Below are 22,186 nucleotides of genomic sequence, written 5' to 3'. Positions count from 1 at the left end.
ATTTGTAAATAAAGCAATAAACCCCAAGAAGCCGTGGTTTACAGTGAATTTATAACAGCTAAGGGGCGTATATTATTTCATGACTCACAGTCGTCAAACCTGTTCCTGTCCCGTAAGGGGCGTTAGAAACCCCCTTAGCTGTTATAAATTCACTGTAAACCATGGCTTCACGGGGATTATTGCTTTTATAAAATGGTTATTCCATATACATAGTATGGTTTCACAGAATAAATCAGAGCAAATAACGTGAAATGATATTAATAAAAACAGTATTCTTCCACCAAACAACTTATTTCCTCAGAAACAGTTGTGGTTCCAACAAAGTGGTTGCCGAGCAACACACAGAAGTAAACAAAGTTGTATGTTTGTAGAGTGATTTACAACAGCTTCGAACGCGGCTCAACCAATCAGAATCAAGGACCGGAACTCTCTGGTTTATAATTAGAATTTTGTTAATTACAAATACTTAATGCAGTAACTGATAGCAAGGTAACATTAAGTGTACTGCAAAAAAATTAAGTATCATCCTTCCTTTTCCCTTATAGAATACCCTGTGAAAATTGTGTAATCATTTACTCACACTTGTGTTATCCCAGACCCATAAAACGTTTGTTCATCTTCAGAACACAACTGATGATATTCTCTCTTATTAGCTCTTCACTTTTGGTCATTGAAAATCTGCACATCTTAAATGTCAACATTTCACCGTGTAAGAGTATAAAAGGCATGGTCAGTGTAATACATATGAATCTATATTCATAATCCATGAATTCATATCGATTATGTAGGCACTGTCTTTTTATGGAATTAATGCTTTGGTGGAATGGTATGTTTCTTATAGTGTTTGATGAAAACATGAGGGCAGAGAGTAAATGAAGACATACTTGTTAGATTTGGGTAAATTATCCCTTAAATGATACAAATATAGGTGAATTATTTTACCAAAATAAGAGGGATCACACAAAAGGCAGTACTGACCTGAATAAGATATTTCACACAAAAGTTGTTTACATACAGTCCACAAGAGAAAACAATAGTTGAATTTATAAAAATTACCCTTTTCAAAAGTTTTCATCCCCTTGATTCTTCATACTGTGTTGTTAGCGGAATGATCCACAGCTGTTTTTTTTTTGTTTTGTGACAGTTGTTCGTGAGTGCCTTGTTTGTCCTGAACAGTTAAACTGCTTGCTGTTCCTCAGAAAAATCCTTCAGGTCCCACAAATTCTTTGGTTTTCCAGCATTTTTGTGTATTTGAACCCTTTCCAACAATGAATGTTTAATTTTGAGATCCATCTTTTGAGATTGATGTTTTCTGAGTGAGTAGTATACAACTATCACAGAAGGTTCAAATGCTCACCGATGCTCCAGAAGGGGTAGACATGTAATTAGGATGCATTTGGTGAAAGGGTTTGAACAGAATGAAGATTATATATTTTTTATTTTTATTTTGTATAAATATCATATTTTTTCATTTAGTACTGCCCTTCAGGAGCTACAGAAGATCCCAAAATAAGTTAAATTTACCCAGATATTCAAATTCAAAATGTTTGTATGATCCCTCCTGTTTGGGTGAAATAATGAACATTGAACTTTTGACTTCAGCTGTATGTGCAAAACATCACATTACATAAGCAAAACAGGGAAGCGAATTCCATTTCATTTCAAGTGTCCAAAAAAGGAACGTGACAATTAGAAACTTGATTTTATATTTATACTGCAAAGTTTTGAAAAATTGAACATCTGTCCCATAAACTCTGAATTCAACAACACTGTTGAACTGCATGATCTTACATCCTGGTAAAAAGGTGCATTTAGAATAGGAATGATTAAGTGCATTGTTAATAGTGCCTAGTAAACACTGGTAATCCAATGGATACATGCGAGGCTCATATTGCAGTTCAGCAAACAGTAATCTATGTCAATCACTCTCCAGGTTCACGCTCCCTTCCGCAGATGTGGGTAGCTCTCCACAGTGCGCACTATTGCCTCTCGTAAAGGCACCAGGGGCTGGTAACCCATGTCCTTTTTGGCCCGAGCGCAGCTGTAGTAGTGGTGGGTGCCAGCCAGAGCTACTCTCATAGGGGTGAAGGTGGGCTTGATCCGGATCAGCGGCCGCAGCAGCACAGCCATCAGCCACAGCAGCAGGGCTATCCCATAGACCAGTGTGTAGGGCAGGTGGTATCGAGGAGCACTGTAGCCCAGACCCACCAGAATCTGTGACATGAAGTCCCAGAAACGCACCGGCTCATCGTTGGTTATGTGGTAAGCCTGTTAATATGAGAACACTGAAAGTGAAACTTTTGCTTCAGCTTGGTTTAAATCATTCAATAACCCTCAAACTCAATTCCTGGAGGGCCACAGCTTTGCACGGTTGTGCTCCAGCCCTAATCAAACACACCTGATCCAGCGAATCAAGGTCTTCAAGATTACCAGAAACTTTCCAGCAGCAGGTGTGATGTAGAGCCGTGGCCCTCCAGGAGTTGAGTCTGAGACCACTGGTTTAAATGGTTGTGAAAGCTAAATTAAACTTGAGGTGAAATCTTATTGGCAGAGCAGAGCTGGGTAATTACTTACAAATTGTAATCCATTACTGATTCCAAATCACATGACAAAAATTGTAGTTAGTAATGTAGTCCATTACATTACATGTTTTAGGTCATATATTCAGTCTACTTTCAGATTACTTTTGACTCATCTCGTTTATCACACTGATTTAAATTAGTGCTGCCAAAGGATTAATCGCATCATAAGAGTTTGTTTACATAACATATGAGTGGACTGTTTAGATTTATTATGTATATAAAAATACACATGCATGCATATTTTTAAGAAAAAAAGTGTTGTTATATAATATAAATTATATGAATATAAATATGTACATATATTTTCAAAATATATTCTGTATGTGTTTATATATACATAATTATAAATATACACAGTACACACACATATATTATGTGAATAATTTTTTTTATTTTGCATGCTATTAATCACGATTAATTGTTTGACAGCACTAATTTAAACATAATAATCTTGTACCATATTGATATAAACATTCAAAGATGTTCCATTCATTGTTATTAACAACATGAAGTGCATTAAAACTTCACATTATGTCGATGTCTCCCGAACTGGGGTTGTGAAGCAACTGCAGGGGATTTGAGAGTTAACGAAAACCTTTTCAAACAGAGAAAGTGTTGCTATGTCATGGCTGCTGGCAAGGCTTGCGGCAGCATTTTTTCAGTAATGTTTAATTAACCATTACTTAATGGGTTTAACTCCTGAGGTTTGTGGACACTGACACAGTTTTGGCTGGCTTAGATCAAAACACACTAACCCAACTGTGCCAAGCTCCTCTCGGCCATCTGTGTCAACCAGATTTACAGTTTTTAACATCACACTAAAACATTTTTATTATTATTATTATTATTATTATTATTATTATTATTATTATTATTTTCTAGAACAGTTTTCAATTTTCAAATTTTCCAATACTGAATAATTGCATGACAAAACTCAAGGTCTCTAAGGATGTGCTGAAAATCTGAAGAAAAACTGCATAGAAAAAGCTTTTTTGACCATGGCTGCATTTAATGAGTGACTGCAACCCCTGAGAGATTTGAGAGTGTTTCTGTCATTAATGTGTTTCCCTGGAAATGGAAAACCAAAACTTGATGCATCATTCATGTGGGTTGTATACACATTACACACACACACACACACGTGGGATCTACGAATGCACGTCTAGAAACATCTCTCACTCATTCAGTTTCTCTCATACTCTTTCACACACATTCCATACCTGACCGCAGAGCGGAGAATCAGCCTTGAGGTGTTCAGCTGCTAAAATATGCCCATGAACTACATTCTCCACAAAGGTGAAGTCCACAAGGTTGGATCCATCTCTAAAGAGCAAATCAGCATCAGACAGCACTTGATTCATCTACTGATCACATTATGTCCATCACATCAACATACAAACATCGAACACCACACCACAAATTTGAGATCCGATTTCTAATTTAAAACAAGGACATACAACAAACAACGATGTAAAATGAATACAAAACAGATTCTGAATGTTGCACTAGGTCACTGATCAAATTGAATTGATACAGATTTTCATCAGGGTTTGTTCTTGAATGCTGCCATTAAAACAGAGGAGTCCTATCCTGCTCCTGGAGGGCCACTTTCATGCAGCTCTAACTCACTGGTCTGGAAGTTTCTAGTAATCCTAAAGGCCCTGATTAGCTGATTGAGGTGTGTTTCACTGAGGCTAGAGCCAAGACGCCTTCCAAGAGCAGGACTGGACAGCTATGTATTGAAGCAAAAGAAGGACTGCTAGAAAAAGGAAAAAAGAGAAGTACTTTTAATAAACTGATCTAAGGAATCCTAACCTATTCTTGTTAAGAACCCTTGGTCATGTTGAGTGTTTTGGCAGATAATGCCCCTGTTAGCTGCTCTCCCTTGAGTCAGCTAGAAAGTTTACCAACACGAGTATCACCAGTGAATAATTCAAGATATGTTTCTAGCAAAATGTAAAAAATAAAATAGCTAAAAATTATATAAATTCAGCTTATAATGATTTAATTCAACTGTACAAGCCCCCTGCTCTCTCTACCACTGAACAACCCATACGGGTCAAAACAATTAAATTTCCATAACAGTAAGTGGTGGGATACGGAGCCCTGCCAGATTCACATCTCCCAAAACACTGCACACTGTACACAGTTCAGAAGACAGTACGACAAATGAATTACTGTTTGGAATTTTTTGAACTAGAAACACAGAAACAATGTCTTTCTTTCCACAAAAGAGATGTATTTAGCTGATCAAACACTGTACCTGTGCTGTTGTGATGCTGGCTCAGAAGTCTCCGATCTATAAACCCATCACCCGCAGGTGGTCCGGATTCATCGCCAACACTTCGTTTCAATAATACTTTTTAAAGAATCAAATAATTGATATCTGTTTCACTATTTTGAAATTCAACTCCACAAACACACAAACCTCACTACTATGTAACACTGTGTGTGGGACTAACTGAAACTGACGACGAATCATCAATGTGACAAGCTTATGGTTTGAACCTATAGAAGCTGAACACGAAAACTGGACCCTGTTTTTGAAATCCAGGCTAAAGTCTCGAAATCCAATGATGAAATAATAACAAACATCAAAGTTATAATTTCAACCATTAATTTCACTATGATTTAAGTTTTTTACATGGTCTTGCTCAGTCTATATTAAAGGGTTAGTTCACCCAAAATTAAAAATAAAAAAAAAGTGTTTTACACAGACATCTACACCTAGGATGCCTCAGGGGTAAAACGCAGCCTAATTTTCATTTTTGGGTGAACTAACCCTTTAAAGATATCAAGGTTCCATTTTCTTTATCTTATGAAGTCTGATTTTATGTAGACAGATACTTTAGCTGAGTTTTCACAGCCAGGGTCAATGTTAATTAATATTATCATTAAACAGTTTACATCCATTTGGAAAATCACCAACTTTTCACTGGGTGGACCCATGCCCACCTGCACCGACCCAGACCCAGCTGTAGCTCCACCACTGGACTGAACACAAACTGGTCTTCTTCACAACATCACTGGGTAAGTAAACACATCTAGGTAATAATGGTTCAGTTGGGAACTGGTGCAATACTCTTTGGTCTTCTTTTTTTTTTTTGGCTCTGAGAACAATATTATTTTCTGACATTGTCAGTTATGCTTCTTCTATGTTTACTACTACCATCATGCTTACAAATATTACCTCCTGGTGGAATGACCTGCCAGACCAGCAAAAACACATCTGTTCCATCTTTACTTGACCCTATAACTCTAGCACTCTCTATTCTAATTCTATTCTTTAAAAAAAAAAAAAAAAAAAAAAAAAAAAACTTGCCTCTTTTAGACTCTATTCATTTACTAACTGCTTGTTTTCTTTAAAAAAAAAAAAAACTAACTAAACTAACACTAGCTTCTCTATTCTTTTTGTATTCTATCTATTTGTTTTCTTTAATTTATTATACAATCACCAAAAAGCAAAACAGGCCTCTAACGGTAGCTTGCGCTATCTGTTTTCTTTTTATTCATTATATATAAAAAAAAAACCTTGCTACGTGTACTGCGTACTGAGACTTGTCGTAGCACTTGCTTATTATTGCTCTTTTGATGATTTTGATTGCTTCCATTGTCTTCATTTGTAAGTCGCTTTTACCCAAAGCGTCTGCTAAATGACTAAATGTAAATAAAACATGGCATTTCATGTCAAATGACTGCTGACAGTCAAGATCGTATTCCAGGTAACAGTGCGCCACCTAGTGGATCAAAGGAGTCTCTGCAGCACTGTTCTAGACCTTTGTAGCAATGCCACAGTCGCTCACCCGATGATGAACTTCATCTTTCCTCTGCGGGCTGTATCTACCAGGATGGGCACTAACTGAGGGTCCCGGGGGCCAAAGATGCCATGAGGACGAATAGCAACAGTGAGGAAACCCTGGTCTTTACTGCAGGCCTCCAACACCAGCTGAACAGAGAGGTTGATTGTAATGCACATCAAGCTATATTAACTCACTTCAGAAGAGAGCAGAAGGGAGATGCAGTGCTACTGATATGATTCATTCCCACCTTTTCCTGTTGGATTTTAGTCTCTGTATAATAATCAATTGGCTTTTTTGCGTAAGGCAAATCCTCTCTCCCATTCTTGATGTCAGCTCCTTCAAACACCACACTAGCGCTGCTGGTCAATATCAATTTCTGTAAAAACATCACGAATATCAACAACATAAAGGAATATTCTCAATCAACACAGAAAATCATTTTAAATCATCCCTTGTTGAACAGAGATGAAGCAGAAACCCCTGATGAATATTGATTAAAATTGTATCAGTGTTAAATGTATCAAATCAATGTATGAAAATACTTTAGTATGAAGAAGCCTACATTCCAAAACCATTCAAAAATTATTTTTACAGAGTGAGTACAGGCTCTGTAAGATATGATATCTGTATGATTTGCTGCTCTGTATTATCAATGTTTAAAACATTTATGCTTGCTAATCTTTCGATCATTTTAATCCATCCTTGCAGAAGAAGTGTCCTTTTATTTATTTTATATCACTGACTTTGAACTTTTGAATAGTTTACCATCGGCTGACACACATGATAGTGATATATAACACGTACCTGTACTCCTGCCTCGTGACAGGCCTGTATGACCGTCCGTGTCCCATCAATATTAACCCTCTGAAACAGAGCGCGGTCATCGCTGGCCGGAGCAGGTGAAGCACAGTGAAACACTACAGACACTTCTTTCAAAGCCAGCAGCAAGGCCTGAAGACATCAGGAGCACAGCGAGGAAGAGTGAAGACTGTGTCAGACCGATTCTGCCAGATCAAAACCGAACAATCCCCACCTGTCTGTCACACAAGTCCCCTTGATGAAACGTCACTCCTGGAAGCTCATAGGCCTGTCTGATATCAAACACATTCACTGTGTATCCTCTGTCCATTAGACGCTCCACCAGGTGCCTGCCCAAAAACCCAGATCCTCCGATGACAGCACAGCGCTTGCTGCTCTGCAGATGATCATAATATCAAAACAAGCTGGATTTATAGTGACTGTCCTTTGCCTGGCAGAAGATCATATCTACAAAGCATGCAGAGCTCTTAACACAGTTAAACACTGGCAGACATGGGGCAGAAAATAAAAACATGCACAAAGGACAATAAAATAAAAAAAAGGAAATGGAATGCGTTTTGACCAGTGTGCACTGCAGATACAGAAATGCACAGTATGGAAACAGAAATTAAAAGTGCATTGATATTAATATGTTGTCATAATGGTAATATCCTAAATACACAATACTGCGCATGCGCGTCACTCAATCAGTGCAGGTAACAGAGAAAAGGTGTTTCAGGTGTAACTACTATAACGTTACTCACTGGTCTCAAACGAGTTGCCATGTCTGGATCTCTCAGCTCCTGACAGCAGTCTGCAGATTAATAAACAATATTCATCTGTTTAATGAGAGTTCTTCAAAACCACGTGACTATAAACCATTTACTGTCTGCACGGTATTTTCTAAGATTTTAGCTTTTACTCTGAATGAACTGTTCAGTGAAACCAAACTTACTTTTACGATCCAGTTACGCTCGAAGCACAATATATAAATACTTTTTTTTTTTGTAAATGTAAACTTTCAGTTAAGCAGCACTCACCTGTACGTTTCCAACTAGGGCTACAGCTGTAATGATTGCGAGGGAAACACGCAGCGCTATATGGGCAGAGAGCGGAGAAAGATGTGATTGGTCGAGACAACTATCAGGAATCAATCTGACAAGTGAGTCTAACCAATGAGATAGGGGTTACGTCAAAGAGCGCCACTGCGCCAGCCAATCAGTAAATCGAACTTCAACATAGTCCCATCCCCATGACGTCATCACCATGTCCATGTACGCCCCTACGCGTGATTTTTTAGTTTATTTTTTCGGGATATTATAGGAAAATATAACGTATACTTTTATGAGATATAAAAATAACAAACCGTAAATAACAACAAAATGTTAAATTTGTCAGTTTCATGCAAAATGATTGGTTGAATTCCAAACCATGCTACTCTTACTATTTCTGCTATGTAAATATAAGACAGGGATATGAAGATGTTATTATCTGCTATATCATGACCAGTAACCAACCACAGTCATTCAGAAATAGATGCGGCGAAAGATGAGTGTTTATGTTGTAATACAGGTTTATGTTTAAAAAACAAAAACAAATAAATAAATAAATAAAAATAAAATAAATAATATATAGTCTCTATAAAGCCTCAAGTTTTGGGATAAAAATAGACATGAATTGGATACTACTTTATCCTCACAGTTTGTTGTTTAAAATAGCGTTACAATCCGGGAAATAACCTTTAGTACGTAATTATAAATCTTATTTAATTTTTATTGATTAATTAGATTGTCCGGAAGTTGCTATCTGGAGCGTCTGGGAGCGCGATGTATTTATTATTCATGAGCCAAGGTTGCCGACGTCTTCCTTTCAGCCAATCAGTTTGGTCTACTGGCCGAGCGTCACAGAACGTAATTAATATTCATAAGCAAAGCTTTCGCCATACTATTATCCTCCGCTTGCTGGTCTGCTCCCGGTTAAGATGGTGAGTTACCTTTTTTTGGCTTTTATTCAAAATGCATTCACTCTATTTTAGCGAACGTTTAATTGTTATTACACTGAAAATGTCTCCTTCAGGTTTGTGTTACCTACGTAATCATGTGTTATTGCTAGATGTCTTTCCTTCTCATATAAAAATAAATACAGAGAAAACATTCACCAGGGCTTTCAGGAGTGAATCTACAACCACGGCTAAATAAATGCTAGTGTTGTTTAAAAGCAGAGAAGTGTGTCGTCCGCTTATTCTCTATTTTGCATCACAATATTATTCCAGCCTGGCTTATATATTGCGTTATGTCTTGTATTCTTCATTTAAATTGTAATGAGCACTGGACTGGCCTGGTCATGTTTTGATAAAGGTTCCACTCTATTCTATTCTATTCTATTCTATTCTATTCTATTCTATTCTATTCTATTCTGTTTTGTTCTGTTCTGTTCTATTCTATTCTATTCTACTCTATTCTATTCTGTTCTACTCTACTCTACTCTATTCTACTCTATTCTATTCTACTCTATTCTATTCTATTCTGTATAACACAGGCCACTAGTCCCAAAAGACCTTCACTGGGGGCAGTAGCCCCTCGTAAAAAAGCCAGTCCCAAGTCTGAACTGACAGAGGAGCAGAAGCAGGAGATCCGGGAGGCGTTTGAGCTCTTTGACACTGATGGCTCTGGTTATATTGAGGTCAAGGAGTTAAAGGTGAGATGTAATGCCATGAACACAGCTTGAGGAGTTTACATGCCACTGTCCCTATACAAGTCTTTATGATGATTGTCTTTTATACTTGGAATGTTTTAGGATTTTGAAAATGTATATGAGCTGCAAAATCGAATCAGACTTTTGGACTGCATATTTTCACCTGTTTGTGATGTGCATATGTCAATCTTTCTGAGGAACTGTGCTCCAGGTGGCCATGAGAGCGCTGGGGTTTGAGCCTAAGAAGGAGGAGATCAAGAAAATGATCGCAGAGGTTGATAAGGACGCTACTGGAAAGATCTCCTTCTGTGATTTTATGACGGTGATGACCCAAAAAATGGTAAGAATGCGCTCCAAAGATATATTTTTATTGAATTAAAAATGGAGTTATCGCAGTCGTATTACTGTCTGGAAATCTTAAGCTGAAAAGGACTCCAAGGAAGAAATTCTGAAGGCTTTTCGGCTGTTCGACGATGACGAGACTGGAAAAATATCCTTCCGGAATCTAAAGAGAATGGCCAGAGAACTCGGGGAGAACCTCACAGACGAGGAGCTGCAGGTACAAGAACAATCACAAAACCCACTCGTGATCTGTGATGGTAGATGATGGATTTTCTTCAAAAGTCACTGAGCTGGAAAACATTGATTTTTCACGTATGGCTGTCTTTAGGAAATGATTGATGAAGCAGACCGAGACGGTGATGGAGAAGTTAACCAGCAGGAATTTCTCCGCATCATGAAGAAAACGAGTTTGTATTGAATGTTATCAGAAGCACATGTGAAATATTCATTTCTATATTTTTTATTTATTTATGATTTTTCCATTTTATGCACAGTACCTTGTTGCCTGTCGACCCCATCGGTGGTTCAGATCCGTGTGGGTTTGCCAAATAGCAAAACATCAATTGTTTACACTCTATATCCTCAAGACTTATCAGTCAAAATATAAACAGTAGCATAGAACACAGGTTTGTAGTTAATGCCTCATATACGGTATGCACTGAAATATTTTGTGAATTTGTCGTAACATGGGTAAATCTCACTTAGAAAGCAAATGTTTTACCGCCATATTTCAAAATAATTAATTTAGATTGTGACATTATTTTCATGACAACTAATTTTCATTGACCCCTGATAAAAATATAAAAACACTGCCAAGACTTTTACAATAATGAGAATGTATTTAAAAAAAAAAAAAAACATTATACTGTCAAAAAACACAAAAATAAAACCCCTAATTGCGTTCTTTCCCAGAATCACTCGTATATATATACTTTAGGTTTCTGCTGTATAATGTGTTTAAGTTTTTCTGACCAGCCCTTCTCTGTGCCTCAGCTTCTTTGAAGGAGATTTCTGCAGTTTTAGTAAATACATACCGTGACCCTGTGCTTGTATTGTTCCTCTTTGTGTTTCTTTATGCACCCTCTACCTACAAAGTTTGTTTCAGATGTTTTGTATTTAAGTACACTTGAGATGCTATTTAAGTATTATTAAAATTTAAATAAATTGTATCGAGCAGCTGTTATTGAGATGATTGGTGTTTTATTGCCTCTCTTGGTTCCTTCAGTTTAACTTGCAGAATGCAAACAAACAATCCTATAAGTGTGGCACTGAACTACAATATATGCTGGTCTTCACATTTGCTTGAGATATATCATTAGTGGGAAATTAGTCCTTTTATTCAGCAAGGATAGGTTTGACAGCCACATTAAAAACCCATGCATTATTATAAATAAAAATTATGTTCTTCAGTAAATTTAAATGTTTTCAATTAATTAAAAAAAAAAAAAGTCTTAATTATACTTCCACAAAAACAAAGCAGCACAAAAGTTTCCAACATTTATAATAATAAATGTTCTGTAGTGTATTTTAGATTCAGTAGCATGCACAAAAAGTGAAAAAAATAAGAATTTAATAACCCAGTTGTTTATTCTGACAGGCAAAAAAAATTAAAACACACAAGATGATTTTAACTAACCAACATGACAAACAAATATAAAACAAGAACACACATACGCCTGCAAGAGGTTGATCTTTAGTAAACAAACATATGAAAATGGCTCATATATCATAAGGTTTTTATGGCCTTTAACCATAAATAAAACCACATCACAGTATAACAACATGCACACAAAGTGTATTTCATTGCCAGTATGTTGTTGATGCATATGAACAGAAAGCAGTGCAGCAGTCGTGATGGTTTGAGGTATGTGTGACTCAGCTCTGACTGAGCCGGGTTTTGCTGGAGAAGTCGGCGCTGAGTTTGCGCATGACCTCAGCGTGACTCTGACCTGCCAGCTCCTGTCTCGCCGAGCTGTAGTTCTCCTTCACGAAGGTGGCGAAGGGCGTGGGCGCCCGCGGCTTTGAGGGAGTCAACAAAACCAGCTGCCCAGTGCACAAAGCACACACAAACTTTGTGGTGTCCAGGGACTTGGAGTGGCGGCCGATCCTGTGAGGGATAGAAACACAGACTATTAGGGACAGAATTTGTATGTATTGTTCAAAGGTGTGGTCACACCATTCAATTCAATTACACTTTATTGTTGGAATTTCTTCCAAAATTTGTCTTGCATCTCAAAGCATGTCTCACATCAATACACTTACACCAATTGAAACAAACAAACACCTTACACCTTTTTTTTTTTTTTTTAATATACACACACACCACCAGAGTGCATTAATATAGTAGTTCTTTCTGTTGTGCTATAATAACCCCTTCATATACAACTCATTATCTACACACTTTAAAGGTGCTGTATGTAGGATTGACACCGAGTGGTTGAACTAGGTATTGCAATCCAAATTCAAAATAATGGAGAGGGTTTTTTCACCCGGCCCCTCCTCCTCAGACTTGATGCACACATAAGGTTGCCAGATTTACAATACAAACAGGAACGAGCGCACTTGATGAATGAAAGAAATGAAATACGCTGTGTTTTCTGCCAACTGGCAACCCGGGGTGCCAAAATACATTTGGGTAAATTGGCAGTGGGCGGGATTCACAAACTAAAACAAAGATTGACATTCCGGCCCGGAACACACATTTTCAAAGGAGAGTAACTGACTGTAGCGTTGTTTTTCAGATAAACAATTACGTTAACTTAGCATGTTCTTTAAATAACTGCAAACATATTATGGTTTTTTATGCTTTAATAGTCAAAATCTTACATACAGCACCTTTAAAAACACTTTAAACGAGACCGATGGAGATGTTTGAGAAAAATGTTTTCTCTGTTTTCAAGGGAAGAACGCTGTTAAATTATACCATATTCATTGCATCAAAACATTATTTTTTTACTAGAGGTTAGGGGTGGATAATTTTATAAATCATGCAACAATACTTACTACAGTTATAGTTTTCATTAATAATCATTGCTATATAGATGATAGCTTTGTCTACTGCTCTTATGAATGTTTTAGCATGATTTGTGAAAACTGAACTATTACACTGAATAAAATAGCATAGACTTCTTCATGGCTAGTGTTTGTGCATTTCATTCTATAACCTGCTTGTTCTACAGATCTGTGGACTTGTGTTAAATACTGTTTTTGATAGCGCTGATAATGTTTCCGACGGGTAACTTCATGATGTTTTTTGTGTGTGCCTTAGGAATGTGCTTTACTGTCAGCAATAACTTGTCCATGGGCTTTTTTGACTACTGTCAGTTTAAGTGCCAGCGATGCAGTGTTGCCAGATATTGCTATTAATACAAATAAAAACTGAAAAAAATTAATTTTCTAATCTTTTGCAAATAAGAGTACATCAATATAATCGCTGACCCTAAATTGCAACTTTCCACTTGATTTACTTTCTAAAGTCGCAAATTAAATGGAAAAGACAAGTCCATAAATGCTTATAATAGCAATCAATTTCATACCAAGGAATCATTCTTGCAAACTGTCTAAACTGAATGTAATGCAGACATATACATGAGGAGTTTTAAACCGCAAATTAGTCATTCAGAGAACGAATTTAATTTTTGAACATGAAAAAAATGTACCAGAGATCTGGACATCAGTGACCTCATAGCTGGCTACGGGGCCTGGGTCACATGATTAAACTGTGCATGCAAAAAAAGGTGCATTGTCTACTGCCAGTAGTGTAGCGATGTATGAAGCACAGCTCACACTGAAGTCCCTTTCAAAACAAGCAGTTTTCTGTTGGTCAACGCAACAATGCGCAATCTGATTGTGAAAATCTAGACGGCGTGGATATCTATTGAATTTACTGGATTTTGCCTGTAAAAATTCACCAAACACCGTGTGAGCCACAGCAGCACGCAGGACAGTCCTGCACTCACGTGTTCTTGCAGCGGTTACACTGATACTGGAACTTGTAGTTGATGTCGTAGCTGTGGCAGCGGGAGACCATCGGTAGCTCAGGATGAGCCAGCATCGCTTTACCAGCATAAAGCCTCCAGAACGGCCCGTGCCCATCACGAACGTTGTTTATTAGCCATGTGGCAGCATGACACATTTCATGGACTAACGTATCTCGTAACCGATCTGTAATTGGAAACACAGTGTTTATCGCCAAGTGTGGAGAGCTGTGGAGAATTGTAAAACCGTAATGACAAGTACCTGCAGAGTCACAAACTTTGACAGAGAGCTCGATGCGGGCGTATCGTTTCCCAGTGCCACGCTCCTGGCCCGAGATGCAATATCCTGCCGTCTTGCGCATCTTCTTGTTCCATGTGACAGACATGTCAGCGGGAAGCTGAGGGGTTAGAATTTATATTGAATTAATTTTTTTTGTTTGTTTTTTTCCAGTGGCAAAAACGGGCCACCATTAAAAACTGATGAAACAACTTCAGGCTTAAAGGGTTAGTTCACACAAAAATGAAAATTAGCCCATGTTTGACTCCCCCTTAAAGCATCTAAGGTGAATATGACTTTCTTCTTTCAGACGAATTATATTAAAAATTATCCTGGCCCAGGGTTGGAGACCCCTGCCCTAGAATATAACTAGTGTAATGAGCGTTTTTTACGATCAGCATATGCTGACGGTTACTCAGGAAGAAGAACTGTTGAATAAATTATGTTATTATTGTATTCTTTGTGTATTCTCGTAGCTTCGTAAAATTACGGTTGAACCTAGGGCTGCACGATTAATCGAATGCGATTGTCATGCATATTTTGTCAGTAAAGCCGGTTCTGTGATTAGTAGTAAATCTCCATCACCTGCTTTCAGATGAAGCAGCATTTACTACACAGAGCCATAGTTCTCTGACAAGCTACGCAAAACCGCGTTAATAATCGTAGATGATATAATCATAGGATTATGAAATTGGCAAAATCGTTTGCGATATGAAAGCTGTTTGCGTATCTTCTCAGTGAACTACGGCTCTGTATAGTAAATGCTATTTAATAGCGATTTAATTTCGATTAATTGTGCAGCCCTAGTTGAACCTCTGATGTCACACGGATTATTTTACTGAGGTCCTTAATACGTTTCTATGGAAGACCATTTCCACCACTAAATAAAAAAAACAAGGTAATTGCGAGTTTAAGTCAAAATTGCAAGATATAAACTAATAAGATAAAAGTACCCGCAATTACCTTGTTTTATTTTTTATTCAGTGGCAGAAACGGGCTTCCATACGCTTCTGTGCCTTGATTGTGGTAATATACTTGCTTCTATGGAGGGTCAGAGAGCTCTCAGAATTCATCAGAAATATCTTCATTTGGGTTCTGAAGATAAACGAAGATCTTACCAGTTCGGAACGACATGAGAGTGAGTAATTAATGTCAAGAGTTTTCATTCTAGGGTGAACTAACCCTTTAATAGAAGTCTACAGAATTTTTCACCTGCTAAATAAAAATCATACATTAAAACAAATCCTAACCCTAAATATCAGCAATTGTAATAGAGATGCTTGCCTGAGCAACAAACACCACGAATGATTACTACAAACGGAATCGGAGGTTTCACTTGTACCTTACTGTCAAACACGCTGGTGTTGTAGAGCTGGTAGAGTTTGTTAGTGAGCTCCTCTTTGTTCTGTTTGAAGCCGCGGCAGTACGACGATCCAGGTACAGACAGAGACTGCAGGAAGCAGCCGGGAGTTTTACACACCACCAGTCTGACAAAATGAACAACGGGACATGAATGTCAAAAGCCACTGCTGACAGAATGTGTAGGGTCTTCAGAGAGGAGCTGCGGGGTGACTGGGCTGTACCTGCTGTTGGGTGGAGCTCTGGGCTCAGTTTGGCTCACTGGTCTGCTGCTGGGCGTCTGCTGCACTGGGGTGTGGGATGTGGATGATCCTTTAACCGGTACATGTTTAGTAGCTTTCTTACCCACGGCAGATGGTGTCGACAAACAGGGAGGTCGAGGTGTGGATTCTACATGGAGAGAGAGAAAGTGAACGGAAAATCAGCAGTTCTTCTTTCTGTAGTTTAGATTTGGGTAAAAATTTTCACCAGCCTCAAAACAACAACAACAACATTACATTAGAGTTAACCCTAACCCTTTACATATAGGGTACAATGGGGCTTAATGCGCCTTTGATAATATTTTCATCGAAACCACTAGATGGCACAAAAACATGGCGTAGCACTTTCCAAAACATCCGCTTTTCAAGATGCATGTGTATATTTGTCTGATCTTTGACACGATCACAGCAGAGCAAAGACAATTCTGTGCTTACTTGATCTATTTTTTTTTTTTTAATGCAAAAAAAGTAGCAAATGAGAATCACTAAAATTAATGCATATATTTTGAGACAAATGTCTTTATGATTTTCAGTTTTGTTTAAGATAATTAAATGATTACTTAATGTTACTACAGTAAATATATATTCAATTATTATTGGATGTCCAATATTTTCAAAATCTTTACTTACTAAAATGATTGTTTCTGTGTATTTTAAAATATTTTTTATATTAAAATATTTTAACGACAGTATATTTATTAAAAAACAAAAAATATATATTTTTCAAAATAAGCAGAAAACAGTACAAACTAAAGTGATTGCTTTGAACAAGTATTAACTTAGACATTATTTAAAAATCATTATTTTAGCTGAAGTATTTGTATCAATTACCTTGTGCCTTTTACCTCGTGTGTGGGGTAAAAGGCCCCTCTTGCCACCTCAGACATTTATATGATTTTAAACAAAAACAACCTGAATTATTTATTTTTTTACACAAAATCTGTTTCTTCATTAATGTTCAATACAACGTATATATTTTTTCTGCAATTATACATTTTTTCTTAAGGTGGACCTTTAGCCCCCTTGTACCCTACATTATATAGGCATCGAAAACTAACAAATAATTAGGATTTCCCATTAGCAAATATATCTGGAAATTATGCAGACATAATTTAGCTCTATGACAGCTATTGATGCCATATGATGATTTGTTTAGCATTTACAACCGATTCGTCTGATTATCACAACTCATTCTCACAATTTGAAAACCCAAACATGCAACCAAAACAACTGCATCTTAAGGATCTCATTTTCTTTTTAATCAATATGGCATTTCTTCCTGTTTCAGCTAGTTTAATTATTTTACTAAACCATTTCTGTCAGTACAATAAGTTAACAGCTACATCATTACTGATTAGTAGTAGTAGTGTATATTTATCTAATGTCATGTCAGCATCTTAGGCTATTTTCTTGGCAAAAACGGTAACACTTTAGAATAGGGAACACTTAGTCACTCTTAACTATGACTTTTCCCTCAATAAATTCATAATTTGCTGCTTATTAATAGTTAGTAAGGTAGTTGTTAAGTTTAGGTATTGGGTAGGATTAGGGATAGAAGGGGTAGGGGTAGGGGTAGAATAAGATCATGTAGAATAAAGCATTAATATGTGCTTAATTAGAACTAACAAATGACTAATATTCTAGTAATATGCATGCTAATAAGCAACTAGTTATGAGACCATAAAATTCATATTACACAAGATTTTTTACATTAACATATGATAAAAACTTTTTCTGGCAAAATTATACTAAATTACTCTTGAAGTGAGTTCACGTCATAAAAGCGTTTTTTTTATAAATTTTATGATGGATTTTCTGGTAAAATGTGTTTGTAATAAGTTATTATAATGCAGAACATGCATTCAGTAGGGTCTTCACCTTTAAGCAAAAATGCATGAGTCGGTCTTGTATGACCTACGCAACAACTGGCAAATACCACTTGATCAAATCTAGTTTTAAAAGACAGTAAATTCTGTTTGAAATTTCCGGATGCATTTCATGTGATTTATTATTTGTACACATGTCCCACTCTTCTTGCCACTTATTTAATATATAACGATTAATAATAGGTCTGATTTTCGAGAGAGGACATTACTGATTAAAAACAGTGTACGTGTGTCAGTGATGTAACAAACAACTTGTAAACTGTGTTTCTGTTCATACAGCACACAAACTTGCTGTAAAAATGTGCTTGTGAATCCTAAATATTTAAGGTAGCCAATTTTGCCACATCTAGCCCTCCAAACAAGACTGAAACCATGCGAGCTGTACCTGTTGGTGGCCTCGGGCTGGGATGCGTTCTGCCTCCTAGGTTCTGATTTTGTCTGACCCGGTCCAACAAGGACTGGAACTCCTCCTCAGAGCTGCATGTGTCCTCTGGACCGGCGTGTGTCGTCACAGTGATTGCTGGCGGGAGAACACAAGGCTCTGCGGCCTCCTCTCTGCCTGCACTCGTGGCGTGATGTTCCTCAGAAGGTGGGCGGCTGTGTCTGGTCCTCCAGGTGCTCTTGATAACAGCGTCACGGTCATCATCACTGTCACTCAGGAAGACAGGAGAATCACAGAGAGATGGAGGACGCTTCTCGGTCTTCCGAACTGATTTAGGAGTTCTAGCAGTCTTGGCTTTCCCTGTGCAGAAACAATATCACTTTCCATCAAAAAAAAAAATAAATTAAAAAAAAAGGGCACACACCTTGATCTATCAGAGCAATCAAGTGCATTTAGTGCATTTATGCTTGTATAGGAGCCTTAGAGGTATAAATTGTTTGAAAACAGAATGTGTGTTCCAACATTCTAAAAGCATTTTATATTCATATAACTTGCATTAAACATTCATTGCAGCAACAGGTATTAATGTCTACTTATGCATATACTAGACTTATGTATCACTAATTTTTAGGTCCTATAAATAATCAACATAACCGACACTTTGCTGATAAACCTTTTGTAACACAATCTACATCATGTCTTCTGCCCTCTGATTGAAAGCTCATTCTTTTTTTATCCAGTAAAGTCTTTTTTCTGTGAAAACTTTGTTTCATGTTTTTAAATGCTGCCTGTGAGCTAAACAATCAACAATCAATCAATTACATTTACATTTAGTAATTTAGCAGACGCTTTTATCCAAAGCGACTTACAAATGAGGACAATGGAAGCAATCAAAAACAACAAAAGAGCAGTGATATACAAGTGCTATAACAAGTCTCAGATAGCTTAAATGCAGTATACATAGCAAGAGCTTTTAAATGATATAATAAATAAAAAGAAAACAGATAGAATAGAAAAAGAATAGAGCAAGCTAGTGTTAGAGGTCTTTTTTTATAATTGTATAATAAATGAAACGAAAATAGATAGAATACAAAAAGATTAGAAAAGGTAGTTAGTTTTTTTTTTTTTTTTTTTAAATAGAATTAGAATAGTGAGTGCAAAAGTTAGAGGGTCAAATAAAGATGGATAATAATAATAATAATTATAATAAATAATGCAATTCTCAATTTAAAAATAAAAAATATTAATTGTCGATTTTATTTCATGGTGATACACTCAAAGATAATCATACCTTTATGAACGGAAGGCTTCCTCTCAATGACAAAATCATCATCGGATGACATGCTGTCCACTATGAAGCGTTTCAAACTGAGGGGTGAAACATGAAAACTGATGATCGAGAGTAATGGCCATATACGGAAGAACTTGTTTAATGCAACACTGACCCATCATCACTGCTTCTCACAGACTGCGACTGGACTTTAGCCTTTGGGGTTTTCACTTGATTTAAAACTGGAAAGAAAGAAAAAAAACGTTAAAAACCGTGATCTCTCAAAATCAGTTATCTGATTTAGATAAAGACTTACATGTTTCAAATTCATCATCACTATCTGAAGACAGAACTGGAATTGGTTCTCTGTGGGGGAGGGAAAGTTGTAACAAAATTAAAGACACAGAACTCAACTAAGATTGTAAGGATATGATCCACAAGATTAATAACAGCAGCTGATGAACATGTGTTTGGCATAATAACTATAAATTAAATGTATACATTCTCACCTTAGTTTCTGTGCAGCTGATGCAGACTGTTTAAAAGCAGATTTGGGTGTAGCCTTTGCAGCAAGAACTAGTGAAAAAAAAATATCAAAAACTCAATGATCATTAATAATGTAAGAATGCATGCAAGCACAAAGTGCTCCTTACATTTATCAAAGTCCTCATCATCTGAGGTCAGCAGCACGTGTTTTTCTCGAGACTGATTCTCTTTCCCCGAGCCAGTGTCCGTGTCAGACAGCAGCGGTCTGTGCGCTGGATCTGCGTTTGAGGACTCAGAACTGCCCCGCGCTGGACGCCTGTGCTTCTTCAAGCTCTTACGCAACTGAAACAAGGGCAAGAGACAGGCTCTGATGAGACCTCTCGAGATGAGTTTGATGTGAATGATGTATAATCACAATACAAGTATTACACCTTCTCTTCAGCTTTGTCCAGACCACCATCTCGGTCCCAGCCCAGCTTTTCGGAGACTCTCTGAAACAGCGATACAGTGCCGGGATCCATTGCCACATGAAGTTTGGAAAGCTACTGACCAGCACCTGAGCTCTGAAACAAAGCCCAATCACACGAGGGGGAAACATTAAATGCATTTACAAATGAAAACAATGCCGAACTGAACTGTTGCAACTGAAGGATTGTTTTGTTCTGAATATGGGTTATACATGGGACTTTTCCATCGGTTTACATCAGAACATATTAAAATAAAAAATTTTATAAAATATTAAATGAATATAATGAATAAACTTTGAAAAATGTAAAACTAAAGTACGCTTTAATAACTAAGCATTACAACTGGACACCATGCAATCAATCAAGCTAGTTGTAAAAACAAACAGAAAAAAACAGTTTAGCACAACATATCCTATGCTTTAACTGCACAACTGTAAGTAATACAATGCTGCCAAAGCTGAAAGTATATTCAAAAACAGATAATATATGATTAAGCTAAAAATATATCAACTGACAACATTTGTGAACGTTTAATATCGACATACTTCAATCCACAACACACTGTTCTGGAGGTTTCTAGTAGTCCTGAAGACCTTGATTAGCTTTTTAAGGTGTTTAATTAGGATTGAGAGGAACTCTTCAGTAGTACAGGACTAGACTCCGCTGTAACGTTACTAACGCACGTCTACCTGTAACGTTACTCTCTAATCTTCAGGATACACCTGTCGTTTTAATATGTGACTGTTAATGAGTGCATCACTCATCATATCATGAAGATATATCATCAGATCATGCATACAGACCCGTTTATCACTTAATAACAAAATTTAAATCTAACCTAAACTGGTTAACGTTATATTTATCGGCGTTTTTTTCTACTGGCTTCTAACTAAACAAACGTCCACGTGACAAACGCACACACTTGCTGACAAATGGAAACTTAGCTTTAGACCAAAGGTTTTGTTTGTTCAACATAACATACCTGGTAAAACTGAATTAGATACACAGCGCCTTTAATCAAATAAACAGAACTTTAAACCAGCAGCTCGCTGCGGAACTGCGGGACAGCGTTTAAATTTCCCCAACCGGAACTTGTCATCTCCGAGAGAAAAAACTACTTCCGGTGTTACAATATAGTCGTTTCCTGAAGTATTTGGTTCCACTGGGTGGCTTATATAAACTAAGGTCAATCTGGTTGGTAATAAGCAGTTTGTTGATGCTGTTTGTGGAGGTTTAATCATCCTCTGCTTAGATCTTCTTCTTTTCTTTCTCTCTGTCAGGTGGACTATATTAGTAAACGAGGGTGTAGGGTGTGATTTGGGACACAGTCTCTGAACGCTGATAATTCACAGTATATTGCAGGAAGCTACTTTCTCGAAAACAACCCAGATTTCTGCAGTCAAAAAAGCAGAAGTCAAAGATAAAGTCAAAAAAGTCATCAAAGAAGTCGAAGAATTGAGGAAAAGAGGAAAAAAAACATCAAGAAGAATTCAAAGAAGTATATTACGTACACTGTGTTTATATTAATGTCTTTCACACAGTAAAACAATTTAAGTAGTATAACAGTAGTTTAGTGTCAAAGCTTCATGTTCACTCAAATTCTGTT

The 22,186-nt window shown here is 37.0% G+C and overlaps 3 protein-coding genes across 4 annotated transcripts; 1 reads left to right on the top strand and 2 right to left on the bottom strand.

The window, feature by feature from the left end:
- Positions 1 to 1,470: 1,470 nt before the first annotated feature.
- On the bottom strand, positions 1,471 to 8,318 carry LOC109102549 (sterol-4-alpha-carboxylate 3-dehydrogenase, decarboxylating-like). Of its 2 annotated transcripts, none has more exons than XM_042737805.1 (8): positions 8,221 to 8,318; positions 7,945 to 7,994; positions 7,416 to 7,577; positions 7,187 to 7,333; positions 6,630 to 6,758; positions 6,386 to 6,528; positions 3,803 to 3,905; positions 1,471 to 2,268 (listed from the first exon to the last, which is right to left on the bottom strand). In XM_042737805.1, the coding sequence occupies exons 2-8, from the start codon at positions 7,963 to 7,965 to the stop codon at positions 1,936 to 1,938; spliced, it is 1,038 nt and encodes a 345-aa protein (XP_042593739.1). In that variant the 5' UTR covers positions 7,966 to 7,994; positions 8,221 to 8,318; the 3' UTR covers positions 1,471 to 1,935. The 2 variants fall into 2 exon arrangements, with proteins under 2 accessions (XP_042593739.1, XP_042593740.1); XM_042737806.1 differs by lacking the exon at positions 8,221 to 8,318 and adding an exon at positions 8,136 to 8,159.
- A 718-nt stretch (positions 8,319 to 9,036) lies between these two features.
- Positions 9,037 to 11,403, top strand: LOC109102900 (caltractin-like). The gene is made up of 5 exons (XM_042737804.1): positions 9,037 to 9,164; positions 9,719 to 9,877; positions 10,086 to 10,214; positions 10,296 to 10,433; positions 10,545 to 11,403. The coding sequence occupies exons 1-5, from the start codon at positions 9,162 to 9,164 to the stop codon at positions 10,632 to 10,634; spliced, it is 519 nt and encodes a 172-aa protein (XP_042593738.1). The 5' UTR covers positions 9,037 to 9,161; the 3' UTR covers positions 10,635 to 11,403.
- Positions 11,404 to 11,778: 375 nt separating this feature from the next.
- LOC109102548 (acidic repeat-containing protein-like) lies at positions 11,779 to 21,702 on the bottom strand. Its single transcript, XM_042737803.1, has 13 exons — positions 21,563 to 21,702; positions 20,545 to 20,676; positions 20,281 to 20,455; positions 20,137 to 20,203; positions 19,944 to 19,993; positions 19,803 to 19,869; positions 19,649 to 19,725; positions 18,361 to 18,717; positions 16,054 to 16,219; positions 15,813 to 15,957; positions 14,456 to 14,591; positions 14,176 to 14,380; positions 11,779 to 12,323 (listed from the first exon to the last, which is right to left on the bottom strand). Exons 2-13 carry the CDS (start codon positions 20,632 to 20,634, stop codon positions 12,092 to 12,094), a joined length of 1,767 nt encoding a protein of 588 aa, XP_042593737.1. The 5' UTR covers positions 20,635 to 20,676; positions 21,563 to 21,702; the 3' UTR covers positions 11,779 to 12,091.
- Positions 21,703 to 22,186: the final 484 nt, after the last annotated feature.

This window comes from Cyprinus carpio, chromosome B14 (assembly GCF_018340385.1).
Source record: "Cyprinus carpio isolate SPL01 chromosome B14, ASM1834038v1, whole genome shotgun sequence".
NCBI classification, from domain to species: Eukaryota; Metazoa; Chordata; class Actinopteri; order Cypriniformes; family Cyprinidae; genus Cyprinus; species Cyprinus carpio.
Note: the sequence above shows the minus strand (reverse complement) of the source record. Positions and strands in the feature narration are given on the sequence as shown.